At 34.9% G+C, this 20,170-nt stretch overlaps 1 protein-coding gene across 1 annotated transcript in view; it reads left to right on the top strand.

The window, feature by feature from the left end:
• The first annotated feature begins 4,708 nt into the window (after positions 1–4,708).
• Positions 4,709–20,170, top strand: part of ryr1b (ryanodine receptor 1b (skeletal)) — a 297,504-nt gene continuing 282,042 nt past the window's right edge. Inside the window, exons 1-2 of the mRNA XM_062060917.1 lie at positions 4,709–4,816; positions 7,192–7,265. Coding sequence (XP_061916901.1) covers positions 7,218–7,265 — 48 coding nt within the window. The 5' untranslated portion in view covers positions 4,709–4,816; positions 7,192–7,217. The remainder of the gene's footprint in view (positions 4,817–7,191; positions 7,266–20,170) is intronic.

Here is a 20,170-nt window from a genome sequence, read left to right as displayed (position 1 = left end):
TTTTTTTATTAATCGGAATACATTTTTAAAAAGACGTTTTTAAAAGCACAAAAAATAAATTCACATCCAAAACGCAATTCTTATTCATCCCGATTTTAAATCGATTCATTTAAAAAAAAAAAAAAATTAAATAAAATAATTTAAAAAATAAAAACAATAATTTTAAAAGACGTTTTTACTTTCACAAAATAATAATAATAATAATACCTGGGATTTATATAGCGCTTTTCTAAGTACCCAAAGTCGCTTTACATGTTAAAAACCCATCATTCATTCACACCTGGTGGTGGTAAGCTACTTTCGTAGCCACAGCTGCCCTGGGGTAGACTGACGGAAGCGTGGCTGCCAATTTGCGCCTACGGCCCCTCCGACCACCACCTATCATTCATTCACCGGTGTGAGCGGCACCGGGGGCAAGGGTGAAGTGTCCTGCCCAAGGACACAACGGCATGGTAAGAGGCGGGGAGCGAACCTGCAACCCTCAGGTTTCTGACACGGGCGCTCTACCCACTACGCCATGCCGCCCCTCAAAAAATTGATTCATATCCTAATCGCGATGCAATACTCAACTCGATTTCCAAATCCATTCCTAATTTTAATAAATAAATAAATAAATAATATATATATACATATATATACATGTATATATATATATATATATATATATATATATATATATATATATATATATATATATATATATATATATATATATATATATGTATATATATATATATATATATGTATATATATATATACATATATATATATATATACATATATATATGTATATATATATGTATATGTATGTATATATACAGGTATATATCCATCCATCCATCTTCTTCCGCTTTACATATATATATGTATATATATATATATATATGTATATATAAATATATACATGTATATATATATATATATATATATATATATATATATATGTATGTATATATACAGGTATATATATATATATATGTATATATAAATATATATATATTTATATGTATATATATATATATATATATATATATATATATATATATATATATATATATATATATATATTAAATATATATATATATATATATAAAAAAATAAATATTAAAAAATAAATAAATAAGTAAATACATTTTATATATAATTAATTAATTAATGTACTTTTTTTTAATATATATTATTTATTTACTTATTTTTAATCAGAACCAATTTTTAAAAATACGTTTATAGGCCTTCTCCACTAGGGAGCACAAAAAAGTAGTTTTACACCTGTACGTTGTACTTGTGTTGTAGAATATTGGTTGGAAAATGACCAAAATTCGATGATCAAATCAACGTCAGAACCCGACATTGATTAAACGTCGTCAAAAAGCATGTTGTTTCAACGTTGTATTTGACTTGCTCAACGTCAGGACCTCATTCAACAAGTTCTCAATGTTTTTTCAATGTCTTGTGCCTGCTGGTTTTGACCCTCCATTGTGCGTGACCTGTGACCTTTGACCCAGCTCGTCTGCCTGCCATGAACCAGGAAGTAAATAGCAACTAGCTTGGTTTGTGGAGGTGTCTACTCGCCCGCGACTTACCAAGTTCTACAACAAGCCTCCGTTTCAATGCACCTCCAGGCGGATCTATCAGAGATCCCCCACATCCAGTCTGCGATCCCCATCTTTCATGTCCCCCCTATGTCATGTGTGAGGGTGGCTCACAGGGCGCTCAGTGTTTGCAGGGCTGAATGTGGCCGTGCAGCTGGAGGGTCGGGGGTCTCAATGGCGTCCTTGTTTGCACAGCCCGCCAGGAGGAAGCAGCGACCATACAGGGGCATTAATGCACCCCGAGTGTGCAGAGGCGGCCTCTTTTGCTGCAGGAAGCTGGCTGGCACAGAGGGCGATGCGGCTGTGAGAAGCAGGGCGAAGGTGCGCGGCAGAGCCAGGCGTCTGACGGTCCGTGCATGCAAAGTTGGGTGCGTGTTGCAGCGTGCATGCATGACCCCGGAGCCAACATTTAGAGTGACTGCAATGGGGCAATTTTGCAGTCATCTTAAGCAACAGGAAGAGATGTAATCAGCACTGCTGGTAAATCCAATGATTGTATTGAAAAAAAAGATGTTTTTTGTTTTTTTTATGAATACAAAATCCAACATGAATTCATCATGTATTTCTAATGTATATACTTGTTCTTATGCTATCTGAACTCACTATGTTCTCTGCTCGCTGTACATATCCTACCAAGTCACACCTACACTGTTTCAATGTCCATTTCTCTGATGATGCAATTGTTGATGACTGAAGTGCTGATATCAACCAAACCCTCCTCATCCCACCCCCCGGATTGTAAATAATGTAAATAATTCAATGTATATACTCTGATGATTAACTTGTGTGATGACTGTATTATGCTGATAGTATATATTTGTACCATGAATTGATTTACGTGGACAAGACTTAAACAAGTTGAAAAATGTTACCATTTAGTGGTCAATTGTACGGAATATGTACTGCACTGTGCAATCTACTAATAGAAGTTTCAATCAATCAATCAAAAACATTTATTGGGTTTTAAAAACTATTACTATTAGTGTGCGCTTTGTGTCTTGTATATTGTCGTATTGGAAGAATTGAAGTTATTTTAAATTAGCCCAGTTTTCTATTTATTTACATACATATACATATGTTATTTTAATATTAAGTTGTTCTTTCTCTCATGTTTACTTTAACACTGAATTTACCATGAATTGATTAACGTAGACCCCGACTTAAACAAGTTGAAAAACTTATTGGGGTGTTACCATTTAGTGGTCAATTGTACAGAATATGTACTGTACTGTGCAATCTACTAATGTGTGAGGGCGGACCTACGTCACTTCCGCCTACCAATCCCCTAGCAACCGGGAATTCGTTGAAAACAAACCAGCTCACAGCGAACACAGCATTCACAGAAAAAGCATTTAACGAGCGTTGTGGCTTGGAAGTCGGCGTTAAATCCTTCATTTACGCATTTTACTTATTCGCATATCGTGTGAAAAAACGAAAATGTATTATTTGCGTCAGACTCGTCTCAGTGAACTTTAAAGCTTCTCAGGCTTAGCTTAGCTTGCTAGTTAGCTTAGCCTGCGCGCTACTAAGAAAGAGACGCAGAAGTTATCAACAACAAGATCAAGTGTTAGTGTATAAAATATTGAGAGATTTGAGGGCTACGTGTATTGTTTAAGTACAACTGTTCTTTGGCCGCCCTGGCTTACGTTTTCCCGGTGGTGTCCATCTTAACGCTGCCTTTGGTATCCTCTCGTTGTCCGGTTTTCGAAAATAGCTAGCTAGGCTATAGACTATATAGTATATACCGCATGTTATTTTTGTACAACAACAACTTCAGCTGTCGAACGTTATAAGGTACAAATTCAACAAGTACAACATTAGCACGGACGGTATAGCCAAGTTGTGGTTAAGAAGGTGGATTTTTGTTCCTTATATTTACCAGAAACGAAGTGATCCGAACACACGACCCGGGACTTTGGGGGACTCCAGTGAGAACCGTCCTCGTTTTCCCGGTGTAAAGTTGCGAGCCATTTGTCTCGTCTCTGTGGGCTTTTATCGCGCTTTGGCAGAACAAAATACAACCTTTGTTTTCCCTGTTTCCAGTTGTGGTTAGCACAACCGAAAACAATACAGTTTTTCGGCATTTTGGAGGCAGAATGACGGGTTTAACCAGCGTAGGTCGACAGGTTAAAGAGTAATGGCAACGGTTTGTTTTCAACGCCAGTCTGGTTGCTATGGCTCGAAGAACCCGTATGTAGCTCAGTTGCCCGGATGTCGGCCCTCACCCATAGGAAGAATTGAAGTTATTTTAAATTAGCCCAGTTTTCTATTTATTTACATACATATAAATGTTTTTTTTATTATTAAGTTGAATTGATTAACGTGGACCCCGACTTAAACAAGTTGAAAAACTTATTGGGGTGTTACCATTTAGTGGTCAATTGTACGGAATATGTACTGTACTGTGCAATCTACTAATACAAGCTTCAATCAATCCAAAAAAAAAAACAGGTTTTGTTTGTACGAGGATTGTATTTAATTTGATTTATGTCATGTAAATTGCTCACTTGGTGTCAAATCGTATTTTAATAAATGTATTTGTACATTGTGAATGTTCAATTCAACACAAACAGAAACGTGTATATCTTTCATTTCCGGTGTAGACCGGAAATACAACCGAAACCCCGAAAATGGCCGCCTTTCCTCGCCGGAAAAAAAAAGACAGTTCGCTCCAAAATGTCATTTAATCATTAGATGTTGGTCATGACTTTGGCGGGTGGACTTAAAGAAAGACTGCCCCGTGTTATGCGTGGGTCTAAGATTCGTTGTCTGGCTCGTGACACGTCTTTCAGCTTTTACTGGCTAACTAACTGTCTAAGCTAGGTGCGTTAGCTTCAAAATGACGCCCGGCTAGTTGTTTAAGTGTCCAAACACATTTGGACATCCACTATCTTCTCTCAGCGAGGCGCTTGTTGCTTCTCGCCTCCGGTTGTCAACACAATGTCGCCACACTGCGGCCTCGCAAAGCAAATGCATGGAGGAAGGCGCAGATGCCGCGTCATGATTGGGGGGAGAGCCAAGCTAATGGACTACACCTCCCAGAATGCCTTTCGGCTCCGCCTCGGCGGCTTGCCACCTACAAAGCAGCCGCCTCCTCTCCGTGTTACCGGCTGGTGCGCGCTGTGTGTGCCGAGGAGCAGCGTCCCCTAAACGCCTTCCTGCTGCGGACTGCTGCAGTGGGAGAGGAAGGACAGGATGGAGGAAGCCAGGTGGATGCCGAGCAGGTAAGAGCGTGTGCGGGCTTTGCCAAGCTTATGTGTAACCATCTTCATGGTGGTCAGTGGGTAATGACACCCTCCTGGACATAGTGTGATGGTGGCTGCTATCTTCTAGATCACTGGTCCCCAACCACCGGGCCGCGGCCCGGTACCGGTCCGTGGATCGATTGGTACCGGGCCGCACAAGAAAAAAAAAAGAAAAAAAATAATTTTTAATTTTTTTTATTAAATCAACATAAAAAAACACAAGACACACTTACAATTAGTGCACCAACCCAAAAAAACTCCCTCCCCCATTTACTCTCATTCACACTCATTCGCACAAAAGGGTTGTTGCTTTCTGTTATTAATATTTCTGGTTTTGATTGATTGATTGATGGAAACTTTTATTAGTAGATTGCACAGTGACGTACACTACCGTTCAAAAGTTTGGGGTCACATTGAAATGTCCTTTTTTTTTAAGGAAAATCACTGTACATTTCAATGAAGATAACTTTAAACTAGTCTTAACTTTAAAGAAATACACTCTATTAGGGCTGCAACAACTAATCGATTAAAATCGATTATAAAAATAGTTGCCGATTAATTTAGTCATCGATTCGTTGGATCTATGCTATGCGCATGCGCAGAGGCTTTAAAAAAAAATTGTTTTATTTTTTATTTTTTATTTTTTTTAAAATAAATCTTTATTTATTAACTGCAACATTTACAAACAGCTGAGAAACAATAATCAAAATAAGTATGGTGCCAGTATGCTGTTTTTTTTCAATAAAATACTGGAAAGGATAGAAATGTAGTTTGTCTCTTTTATCCGATTATTAATCGATTAATCGAAGTAATAATCGACATATTAATCGATTATCAAATTAATTGTTAGTTGCAGCCCTACACTCTATACATTGCTAATGTGGTAAATTACTATTCTAGCTGCAAATGTCTGGTTTTTGGTGCAATATCTACATAGGTGTATAGAGGCCCATTTCCAGCAACTATCACTCCAGTGTTCTAATGGTACAATGTGTTTGCTCATTGGCTCAGAAGGCTAATTGATTATTAGAAAACCCTTGTGCAATCATGTTCACACATTTGAAAACAGTTTAGCTCGTTACAAAAGCTACAAAACTGACCTTCTTTTGAGTGGATTGAGTTTCTGGAGCATCACACTTGTGGGGTCAATTAAACGCTCAAAATGGCCAGAAAAAGAGAACTTTCATCTGAAACTCGACAGTCTATTCTTGTTCTTAGAAATGAAGGCTATTCCACAAAATTGTTTGGGTGACCCCAAACTTTTGAACGGTAGTGTACATATTCCGTACAATTGACCACTAAATGGTAACACCCCAATAAGTTTTTCAACTTGTTTAAGTCGGGTTCCACTCATTCATGATACAGATATATACTATTTTCATAATACAGTCATCACACAAGTTAATCATCAGAGTATATACATTGTATTATTTACAATCCGGGGTGTGGGATATGGAGGGGGGGCGGGGGGTTAGGTTTGGTTGGTAGGTATCAACATTTCAGTCATCAACAATTGCATCATCAGAGAAATGGACATTGAAACCGTGTAGGACTGACTTGGTAGGATATGTACATCAAGTAGTGGACACAGAGAGAGGGATCAGAAAGTATAAGAAAAAGTGTCTACATTTAATTATTTACATTTGATTATTTACAATCCGAAGATGTATGATGAGGAAGGGAGGGTGTTAGTTTAGGGTTGAAGTTGCCTGGAGGTGTTCTTTTAGTGCGGTTTTGAAGGAGGATAGAGATGCCCTTTCTTTTACACCTGTTGGGAGCGCATTCCATATTGATGTGGCATAGAAAGAGAATGAGTTAAGACCTTTGTTAGATCGGAATCTGAGTTCCTACATTATATATCAATATAGATCAATGCAGTCTGTAGGAATACAGTCCGTAAGCACACATGTTTGTGATTTTTAAAAAATCTCCAGAAAGCCACTAGAGCGGCGCCAAAGAGTTGGTCTTACCGACACAGTCATATTGTACTGAGCAGCCAGTACAAGTTCCATTTCTGGTGGGTAATTGATTGTTGATGAATTGAAGTGCCTGAAAATGCAAAGTGGACTGCAATACTTGCTGCAACCAGCAGAGGCGCTAATTTGCCATCCATGTCATCCCTTCTGAGTCTTCACCCCTCAGTCCTTTTATAGCCTGGCCCTCCTCCCATCTTTGCTCCGCCCCTCCCCTACCCGAGGTGGTGGATGCACTGTCGGTGGAAGGGTAGTCGGCGTGGGAGGGGGCACTGCGAGAGTCCACAGGACGGGTGCTGTCACAGTCTGAGAGCGAGGGAGAAGGGAGGAGGTCAAAGTAAGTTGCAGAGAAAACTCAAGGATCTTGTCTTCTGTCTGGAGGTGCTGCCAGTAACGCCCGCTGAAGGATGGCGGAAGGCGGCGAGGGAGAGGAGGAGATCCAGTTCCTGCGGACGGTGAGTCCTGCTTACTTTTTCTTCATGTCAATGTTGTTGAGGTGGCCAGGACCTACGGAAGGGTCTGGTTCATGGGATGTTTAGCACCAACTTCATGGTGGGTTCCTTCCTGGTCCCTGCAACACAATCAGGGCCCCAACACGTTAATTCCTTCTCAACTTGGCACCTGATTGCCAGCGACACGCACGTACGCGTGCACGCGCAGACGGACAGGGCCCGGTGCGCACCGCCGTCTATTTTTATCCCGGGAAAGGAGAACCCCGGGCGGGCTTGAGGAGTCGGAGCTGGCCGCCCGCAGGAGACAGCTGCTGCCGGGAGACGGCATGGCAAGAGTGGACACGCCCCCTTCCAGCTTAAGACCTCAAACTGATTGCAAGCGGAGATGTTTCTCTCAGATCTTTCCAGGTCTTGCTCACCAGACCAGAACTTCACTAGTCGATACCTAGGATTTTCCACAATCCTCTCTACTTATCTGATCCAAAAAAACAGATTCTTAAAAATACGCGACTTGACAGAAAAGTGGGGATGCGTCAATCGATTTTCATTTAAAAAGTACGTGATCGCTAATGCCGATGAATTAACGGCAATCAACCTCTGGCTGACACTTTATTTTTAGCTTGACTAGCTAGTGGCTAGCTCCATACACAGAGTGGAGACACTCCCCTAGGTTAATAATAATCCCCTCCATTAAGGAAAACAAACCGCCTTTCCTAGTACCTTCGGTATCATTTTCAAGTAGCATTATCACCGGAGGACAAGGCTAAACATGTTACGCTAAGCCGGAGCGGGCATGTTTGCTGAGCTAACTAGTAGAGGTGGGAATTATTGATGCATCTTTGATTTTTGTACATTTCTTTTGGTTTCACTAAATACACATTCATCACTTGCAACTTTTAAACAGTGCATTTGCAATAAGAAACAGTTGAATTAATTCCCATTGCATCTTTTAAATGAATGGAAATGTGTGCAAAACTGGAACATACACTACCGTTCAAAATTTTGGGGTCACATTGAAATGTCCTTATTTTTGAAGGAAAAGCACTGTACTTTTGAATGAAGATAACTTTAAACTAGTCTTAACTTTAAAGAAATACACTCTATACATTGCTAATGTGGTAAATGACTATTCTAGCTGCCAATGTCTGGTTTTTGGTGCAATATCTACATAGGTGTATAGAGGCCCATTTCCAGCAACTATCACTCCAGTGTTCTAATGGTACAATGTGTTTGCTCATTGGCTCAGAAGGCTAATTGATGATTAGAAAACCCTTGTGCAATCATGTTCACACATCTGAAAACAGTTTAGCTCGTTACAGAAGCTACAAAACTGACCTTCCTTTGAGCAGATTGAGTTTCTGGAGCATCACATTTGTGGGGTCCATTAAACACTCAAAATGGCCAGAAAAAGAGAACTTTCATCTGAAACTCGACAGTCTATTCTTGTTCTTAGAAATGAAGGCTATTCCACAAAATTGTTTGGGTGACCCCAAACTTTTGAACGGTAGTGTAAGTGCCGCAAAATAGGCACTTTTTAGAATTGTCTGCATTCTTTTATTTACAATCCGTAAACAGTCAATGATTGACTAACCTGATCTTACAATCGCCCAGGTCCGAGTTGCGGTGCGTAGAAAAATCAATTTATTTCCCCCATCCTTACGAGCTAGCAGCTCAGCTGGATTGAAAAAAGGGACAAAATAAGTTATTCGTAAAGTTTACAAAGTGTAGCAGCATTACAGCAGAAAGTAATCAGTCTGGAACAGTACGTAGATTATTTTGAGTAAGAGAGAGAATAACATAAGTGTTGTCGCAGCCACAGGACACGTACAGAGGGCGGATCCATCCATAAATCCATAAATACTTTTGATCGATACGATTAGGTCGATATTTGTTTTCTTCATGTCTACAAATTCAGAGAATCGTTCCTTGGACGCAGGATTTCAATGAGCAATAGATAGTTTCTGGTTTTGTTTACGTGTTGTGCACTCTTGACGTTTTGTACAAACAATTGTATGTAAACGTAGAGAATAAACAACTGGTTCAAATATTGTGTTGATATCGTTAGACTAGCAATAGCACTCAACATAAATAAAAAGAAAAATGTACAGTTACTACATGTCATCGGTATCGGTGGATCTCACTCATGGATGCTCGGTATCAGATTCGACAACATGAAACCCTGATGGGAATATTTCTGTGGAAAAGTATTTGAAAGGGTCCAGTATTTAAAGGGGAACTACACTTTTCACAATCATTAGGAAAGACAAGATATATTTTTTCATGCATTCTAACTCGTAAATAAAAGGGAGGTCCTCTACTTCCCCCATAAAACCCAATTAAAAACATTAAAAAGTGCCAACAATACCCCATTTACATTTGGTGACTTGAATATTAACAAGTATTAGTAATATTGTTATTAGAAGTGCTAACGCAGATCAACGATTTATAGCTTCTGTGCCAATGTTGACATCATCGACTGATCAGCTGCTTCCTCGCTCGTCAAACTTTATTGTTGATCATAAATCATGCCTCTCACCTGGATAGTAGAATGCTGAGGACGTATTCCGACAAGTTGGTGCACTTTGACAGCCAATTTACACCCGGAATGGCGAGAACGACACGAAAAGACCCGTTTCTTGGCAAGGACTTTGAGTCGTTCTTCATCTAAACGAGGGCTGCAACTAACGATTAATTTGATAATCGATTAATCTGTCGATTATTACTTCGATTAATAATCAGATAAAAGAGACAAACTACATTTCTATCCTATCCAGTATTTTATTGAAAAAAAACCAGCATACTGGCACCATACTTATTTTGATTATTGTTTCTCAGCTCTTTGTACATGTTGCATTTTATAAATAAAGGTTTATTTACCGTAAAAAAAAAAAAAAATTTTTTTTTTTAAAAGCCTCTGCGCATGCGCATAGCATAGATCCAACGAATCGATGACTAAATTAATCGGCAACTATTTTTATAATCGATTTTAATCGATTTAATCGATTAGTTGTTGCAGCCCTAATCTAAACGGGAATTTATGAACATTCTAGCACTCTGCATCCTAATGACAGCAGAGCTTGTGCAGTAAGTGAGGTTTTATTATGTTTGTCTGCTCTCATGAGGTCTGCAGTGAGGAATAATCAGTGATGAAGAAAAAAAGGAACCTAGTAATGCGTTTTTGTCATTAATGCTTAAAATGATCAAAATACGTAAATATTAAATGTTATTATACATGTTTCTACGTTACATACAGTATATACTTACATCATGTATATATTACATGTTATTATGAATGTTACTACATGACATATATACTTACATCATGTATATATTACATGTTATTATGAATGTTACTACATGCCATATATACTTACATCATGTATATATTACATGTTATTATGAATGTTACTACATGACATATATACTTACATCATGTATATATTACATGTTGTTATAAATGTTACTACATGACATATATACTTACATCATGTATATATTACATGTTATTATAAATGTTACTACATGACATATATACTTACATCATGTATATATTACATGTTATTATAAATGTTACTACATGACATATATACTTACATCATGTATATATTACATGTTATTATAAATGTTACTACATGACATATATACTTACATCATGTACATATTACATGTTATTATGAATGTTACTACATTACATATATACTTACATCATGTATATATTACATGTTATTATGAATGTTACTACATGACATATATACTTACATCATGTATATATTACATGTTATTATGAATGTTACTTACTACATGACATATATACTTACATCATGTATATATTACATGTTATTATAAATGTTACTACATGACATATATACTTACATCATGTATATATTACATGTTATTATGAATGTTACTACATGACATATATACTTACATCATGTATATATTACATGTTATTATGAATGTTACTACATGACATATATACTTACATCATGTATATATTACATGTTATTATGAATGTTACTACATGACATATATACTTACATCATGTATATATTACATGTTATTATGAATGTTACTACATGACATGTATACTTACATCATGTATATATTACATGTTATTATGAATGTTACTACATTACATATATACTTACATCATGTATATATTACATGTTATTATGAATGTTACTACATGACATATATACTTACATCATGTACATATTACATGTTATTATGAATGTTACTACATTACATATATACTTACATCATGTATATATTACATGTTATTATGAATGTTACTACATGACATATATACTTACATCATGTATATATTACATGTTATTATGAATGTTACTACATGACATGTATACTTACATCATGTATATATTACATGTTATTATGAATGTTACTACATTACATGTATACTTACATCATGTATATATTACATGTTATTATGAATGTTACTACATGACATATATACTTACATCATGTATATATTACATGTTATTATGAATGTTACTACATGACATATATACTTACATCATGTATATATTACATGTTATTATGAATGTTACTACATGACATATATACTTACATCACGTATATATTACATGTTATTATGAATGTAACTACATGACATATATACTTACATCATGTATATATTACATGTTCTTATGAATGTTACTACATGACATATATACTTACATCATGTATATATTACATGTTCTTATGAATGTTACTACATTACATATATACTTACATCATGTATATATTACATGTTATTATGAATGTTACTACATTACATATATACTTACATCATGTATATATTACATGTTATTATGAATGTTACTACATTACATATATACTTACATCATGTACATAATATATTACATGTTATTATGAATGTTACTACATGACATATATACTTACATCATGTATATATTACATGTTATTATGAATGTTACTACATGACATATATACTTACATCATGTATATATTACATGTTATTATGAATGTTACTACATGACATATATACTTACATCATGTATATATTACATGTTCTTATGAATGTTACTACATGACATATATACTTACATCATGTATATATTACATGTTATTATGAATGTTACTACATTACATATATACTTACATCATGTATATATTACATGTTATTATGAATGTTACTACATTACATATATACTTACATCATGTACATAATATATTACATGTTATTATGAATGTTACTACATTACATATATACTTACATCATGTATATATTACATGTTATTATGAATGTTACTACATGACATATATACTTACATCATGTATATATTACATGTTATTATGAATGTTACTACATGACATATATACTTACATCATGTGTATATATTACATTTTATTATGAATGTTACTACATTACATATATACTTACATCATGTATATATTACATGTTATTATGAATGTTACTACATGACATGTATACTTACATCATGTATATATTACATGTTATTATGAATGTTACTACATTACATATATACTTACATCATGTATATATTACATGTTATTATGAATGTTACTACATGACATATATACTTACATCATGTACATATTACATGTTTTTATGAATGTTACTACATTACATATATACTTACATCATGTATATATTACATGTTATTATGAATGTTACTACATGACATATATACTTACATCATGTATATATTACATGTTATTATGAATGTTACTACATGACATATATACTTACATCATGTATATATTACATGTTCTTATGAATGTTACTACATGACATATATACTTACATCATGTATATATTACATGTTATTATGAATGTTACTACATTACATATATACTTACATCATGTATATATTACATGTTATTATGAATGTTACTACATTACATATATACTTACATCATGTACATAATATATTACATGTTATTATGAATGTTACTACATGACATATATACTTACATCATGTATATATTACATGTTATTATGAATGTTACTACATGACATATATACTTACATCATGTATATATTACATGTTATTATGAATGTTACTACATGACATATATACTTACATCATGTATATATTACATTTTATTATGAATGTTACTACATTACATATATACTTACATCATGTATATATTACATGTTATTATGAATGTTACTACATGACATATATACTTAGATCATGTATATATTACATGTTATTATGAATGTTACTACATTACATACATACTTACATCATGTACAGTATATATTACATGTTATTATGAATGTTACTACATGACATATATACTTACATCATGTATATATTACATGTTATTATGAATGTTACTACATGACATATATACTTACATCATGTATATATTACATGTTATTATGAATGTTACTACATGACATATATACTTACATCATGTATATATTACATGTTATTATGAATGTTACTACATGACATATATACTTACATCATGTATATATTACATGTTATTATGAATGTTACTACATGACATATATACTTACATCATGTATATATTACATGTTATTATGAATGTTACTACATGACATATATACTTACATCATGTATATATTACATGTTATTATGAATGTTACTACATGACATATATACTTACTTCATGTATATATTACATGTTATTATGAATGTTACTGAATGACACATATACTTACATCATGTATATATTACATGTTCTTATGAATGTTACTACATGACATATATACTTACATCATGTATATATTACATGTTATTATGAATGTTACTACATTACATATATACTTACATCATGTATATATAACATGTTATTATGAATGTTACTACATTACATATATACTTACATCATGTACATAATATATTACATGTTATTATGAATGTTACTACATGACATATATACTTACATCATGTATATATTACATGTTATTATGAATGTTACTACATGACATCTATACTTACATCATGTATATATCACATGTTATTATGAATGTTACTACATGACATCTATACTTACATCATGTATATATTACATGTTATTATGAATGTTACTACATGACATATATACTTACATCATGTATATATTACATTTTATTATGAATGTTACTACATTACATATATACTTACATCATGTATATATTACATTTTATTATGAATGTTACTACATTACATATATACTTACATCATGTATATATTACATGTTATTATGAATGTTACTACATGACATATATACTTAGATCATGTATATATTACATGTTATTATGAATGTTACTACATGACATATATACTTACATCATGTATATATTACATTTTATTATGAATGTTACTACATTACATATATACTTACATCATGTATATATTACATGTTATTATGAATGTTACTACATTACATATATACTTACATCATGTATATATTACATGTTATTATGAATGTTACTACATTACATATATACTTACATCATGTACAGTATATATTACATGTTATTATGAATGTTACTACATGACATATATACTTACATCATGTATATATTACATTTTATTATGAATGTTACTACATTACATATATACTTACATCATGTATATATTACATGTTATTATGAATGTTACTACATGACATATATACTTACATCATGTATATATTACATGTTATTATGAATGTTACTACATGACATATATACTTACATCAAGTACATAAAACACTAATGGACATTGTTTTAAGGGCTTTATAGGCAGAATAGAGAGGCTCCCTTTGGCTCTATTGTAAGCAGACTTTTGATCACATTTATTTACTATTTAGAATGCATTAAAAAAAAAAACTCCGTCATGTCTTTCATAATGATTGTGAACCATTGGCAAAATTTCATAAAAAAGTGCAGTTCCTCTTTAAGATCAGCGAGCAGCAACATAATTTAAATATCAGTATCAGCTGCCAAGAGGTGAGTATACATTGAAGAAATAACCTGCCAGTACATCAACGCAGACAATTAATATTATATCTGATTAATATTATGTTAAATAACAACAATAGTCAAGTATTTTACATTCTAAAAAGAACAGCAGTGGCGTCAAGTATATAAAGCAAACAATATTGTTGTCAATATTCTTTCAATATGGTGGTCGTGTGACGTCATTAGTAATGAAATAGGCTCAAACTTATATTTAAAGACACATCGTTATGTTTTTATTCCTTTTTTATGTCAACATTTCAGACATTTCTCATTACTTTATACCTTTTTGCTCTATTTTTTTTAATTTTTGCTAGTTTTTTTGTGTGTGTGTGTGTATTTCTCCAATTTCTCAATTTCCCCGGGCCAGACTTTGCCTTCTTGGTGAAAGGATAAACGCAGTGGTGTGCAAAGTGTTGCCAAATGACAGAAGAGCATCTCTAAGATGTGTTTTGGACGTGAGAAAGGTTGGCTTGCACGCTTTTCTGCTTAATGCACACTCCCTGGGCTTGTGGTGGCGGATCTGCGCTCTAATTCCAGTACTTTCAAAACGTTATATTGTTGGGGCATAAAGTTGTTGACATTTGTAAATACGCAAATCTGGCAACAGAAGAGGAAGATTTGGTTTGGCAGATTATTGCGCACCTGATTGGATTTTAGATTGCAAATGTCCACTTGGGGACAAAACAAATTACTTGAGTAGTGACTCTGCCCGGTCCACTGGCCTGTGGTGGGCTCCAGCAGACTCGCTCAGGATGAAAGTACAGCACGGCTCTATGTGAATTATTAATAAGCGCAGTGCTTCAGTGACACGGTGGGGGGGTGAGGGGTCAGGGGTCAGGGGTGGACTCCTCATGAGACTAAAAGGGTTTGCTTGGATGAAAGGCTCACAGGTGTTGTCAATGTGATAATTGGAGGGGGGTGATGGAAGACCTTTTGAAATAACCCAAGTCGACACAACTATGTTCCATGAAGAAATACACTTGGGGGGAGTTCCCTTTCTTGCATTATATACAATACAGGCATGAGGAAAGGTACATATTTGTAATTTGGGATGGGTATGGTTTCACCTTTTAACCGATACAGTAACAATTCCTGGTACCTGGGAATCGATACCAGTACTCAACTGTACCAATTTTTGGTACTTTTGTGTGTATTAATAAACAAAATGGTTTTGATTAGGGATGTCCGATAATGGCTTTTTGCCGATATGCCGATATTGTCCAACTCTTTAATTACCGATACCGATATCAACCGATACCGATATCAACCGATATATACAGTCGTGGAATTAACACATTATTATGCCTAATTTGGACAACCAGGTATGGTGAAGATAAGGTACTTTTTAAAAAAATGAATCAAATAAAATAAGATAAATAAATTAAAAACATTTTCTTGAATAAAAAAGAAAGTAAAACAATATAAAAACAGTTACATAGAAACTAGTAATTAATGAAAATTTGTAAAATTAACTGTTAAAGGTTAGTACTATTAGTGGACCAGCAGCACGCACAATCATGTGTGCTTACGGACTGTATCCCTTGCAGACTGTATTGATATATATTGATATATAATGTAGGAACCAGAATATTAATAACAGAAAGAAACAACCCTTTTGTGTGAATGAGTGTGAATGAGTGTAAATGGGGTGGGTTGGTGCACTAATTGTAAGTGTATCTTGTGTTTTTTATGTGGATTTAATTAAAAAAAACAAAAAAAAAAAACAACAACAAAAACCGATACTGATAATAAAAAAACCGATACCGATAATTTCCGATATTACATTTTAACGCATTTATCGGCCGATAATATCGGTCTGCCGATATTATCGGACATCTCTAGTTTTGATCGTAAATTTCATTTTTTTAATGAACTTTGAATCTCGTTTGCAATGCAGTTGCACTTCCCAGACATTACATAGCAGCACCGTACAGGCTATCTACAGCAGAGCTGGGCAAATATTTTGACTCGGGGGGCCACGTTGAGAGAAAGAAAATGTGTCTGGGGAGGCCATGGTGTATGTGTGTATAAGTTATATATACACATTTAGCTGTAAAAATCTGCTGTACAGTAAGTGTCTTTGGGTGCCTTTTTTTCAGGAACACTAATACCAAAAGTCACAATGTCCGATAGAGTTCTAAAAACGTTATGACAGACCACCGGAATGGAATTTTACAGGTTTTTACTGAATGGGACACCCAAAATGTACATGACAATAAAGAAAGTGGGATTCACAATATTAACTATGAACAATAAAACACTGAATATTAACAACATATGAACGTCGCTCCTCTTTTACTTCTCAGACAAGCTCCTCAATAGTTGTGTATCTTTTACAATCAAGCAAAACACAACAAGAATATAAAAAACAGCAAAATATGAAGGCAAAGTGTAATAAACACCTACAAAATAATATATCATCATGTAAAAATCTGCTTCCGCATTTGTTTCTGACACACGCGTTTCAGGCGGGCTGCTCTGAAAACAAACCCCGCCCACTCTGGTTTGTTCCTGGTCGGAGCTGCTGTGACATAGATTATCGTAATAACTCCTATAACACCCGAAAGCGCAGATTTTGTTGAATACTTTCTATAGTTCAAGACTTACGGTCATTTAAAAACAGCACTGCACATCATAATGGCGGCTACAGTTTCGATGTTAAAGGTCTAAAAAAATTATGTCGAACATCCGGCGGGCCGGATTGAATATCATAATCTCAGTTGTAGTTTTCTTTGCCAAATTTGGAGGTGTTTAAATTGCCATGTAAAATCGCTAATGCTAAAAGTGGGCTGTCTATGGCAAATCCAGTGTAAATTAGCATCGAGCAAGCGCATATCCGAGCGTTTTCTAACAAGCATACTTGCTTTGTTGGTGTTGAAAATTGCAACGTTGCTTAGTTTACACAAGCCGGTGTTCAGTCTGCAACATTTTGCGTGAATCGATACCCGGTAGTACAGACGGAATTTAGTCGGTGCCTATTTATTACCTAATTCGGGACCCACCCCTATTTATTAGTGCACGTTGCAACAACTCAAAATGAATGTGGTGAAGGATGCTAAACATTATTCTTAGCTAGGCGTCCCATTTTAGCGTTGATGCTATCAACGTTTTAAATAACCTCCATCTACTTCCTGTATGTAGGTGTGTGCTTTTCTATTGGACTGTATTTCACTCAAGGACATGAACACATGTAGATGTCATACAACAAGACAGTTAAATATGTGTGGCAGGTTGTTGCACTGTAGTGTGTGTGTGTGTGTCTGTGTGTGTGTGCATCAGGTGGAACAGAAACACACTTTCATCATGTATTTGAGTTTCACTCTATAATTGCACCGTCTTTTTATAGCGTGTCACTAAAAGTGTGCACTCTGGAGGGAGAAGCCACTGTCCTACTTGCTAGCATCTTTTGGGCCGTGTGTGTGTGTGTGTGTGTGTGTGTGTGTGTGTGTGTGTGTGTGTGTGTGTGTGTGTGTGTGTGTGTGTGTGTGTGTGTGTGTGTGTGTGTGTGTGTGTGTGTGTGTGTGTGTGTGTGTGTGTGTGTGTGTGTGTGTGTGTGTGTGTGTGTGTGTGAGAAGTGGGCTTTTTATTCATGTTTTATTTACCTCAGGTGCATTTTGTCTGGAAAGTGACTCCACGTCCTACAATACAACCATCTTTAATTGATCTCATAAGTGACGTTAAAGTGTAAAAACGGACCAATTAGCACACAGCTGACATTTGGTTTGAAGTTTTTAACTAGCCACTTCATTAGGTACACAATATTTGTAAATCTACCTTAGCCAGTTTTTGTAATAACACTTAGTTACTTTTACTAGTAATGAGTAACCTAATTAATCCCTTTTAGGTCCGTTACAACGCCGTTAGCGATAGCTTGGTGTAACGTTGAATGCTACTTTTGATGTGGTTTTATGTCGACAACAAGACAGCGTCATAAGTGCAGCAAGTTCAATGCAGCAAATAATTGGTGAAGGCAGCAAGCAGTATCACACTAAAAGGAACTTGATATCAAGTAGGAAGAGGCAACATCATCACACTGCCACACAGCAGACAACTACACACGTGCACAATGGGACTAATGAGCAGGAAATCAGTGATTGAAGTGACAAACTTGCCATCCAAACAATACCCTGTTTGTTGACAAGAAGATATGACAGCAATCAATGCACATTCAATCTCTTATTTAACCACAGTGAAAAGGTCCAAATGGCAGTCTGCCGCTGCTAACTGCTAAAGCTAACAAGCACAGCTCCGTTGAAACCCTCGATGACTTCACACGTCACAAGGCAACAAGTACACACACACACGCTGTACTCACATTTAAACATCTCTTAACTGCAAATGCCAGATATTTGAAGTTTTTTAAATTTTTTAAAGTAAAGTATTAAATACTTAACTTAGTAATTAATTACTTTTATGAAAGAGTAATTCCGTTAGTACTTCAATTACTTTATCCATCCATCCATTTATTACCGCTTGTCCCTTTCAAGGTCGCGGGGGGTGCTGGAGTTGGTAATTAAATTGGTAATTTATTGGTAATTACTTTTTAAAGATAATTTTCAGAACACTGACCTTAACAAATACATTTCTCAGTTTATTACTGCTGTTTCTTGGCTGTGAAGCACAACGATACTTACGGTACCAATGATTTAAAAAAGGCATCATACTTCCTTTGAAAAATAACGGTACTTTTTTTTTTTTTGAGCCGTGACGTATATTACAGAACACTTACAAGCAGAAACGTCATGGAGACAGAAGTAGGATAATAGACATATGTTGTTTTAAAAACTAACAATAAAGGTGAAACTATAAACACTGAACATAAAACATAGCTACCTTGCAGCTAACGTCCGTCCACAGTGTTTTAGCTACTTCTAAATCACTAATCCTCGCCTCCACGGCGACAAATAAAGTAAGTTTCTTACGAGTATCATCCCTGCAGGAC

The sequence above is a fragment of the Entelurus aequoreus genome, linkage group LG10 (assembly GCF_033978785.1).
Source record: "Entelurus aequoreus isolate RoL-2023_Sb linkage group LG10, RoL_Eaeq_v1.1, whole genome shotgun sequence".
Taxonomy (NCBI): domain Eukaryota; kingdom Metazoa; phylum Chordata; class Actinopteri; order Syngnathiformes; family Syngnathidae; genus Entelurus; species Entelurus aequoreus.
The sequence above is the reverse complement of the archived record's forward strand: the minus strand, read 5'-3'. Positions and strand labels throughout refer to the sequence as shown.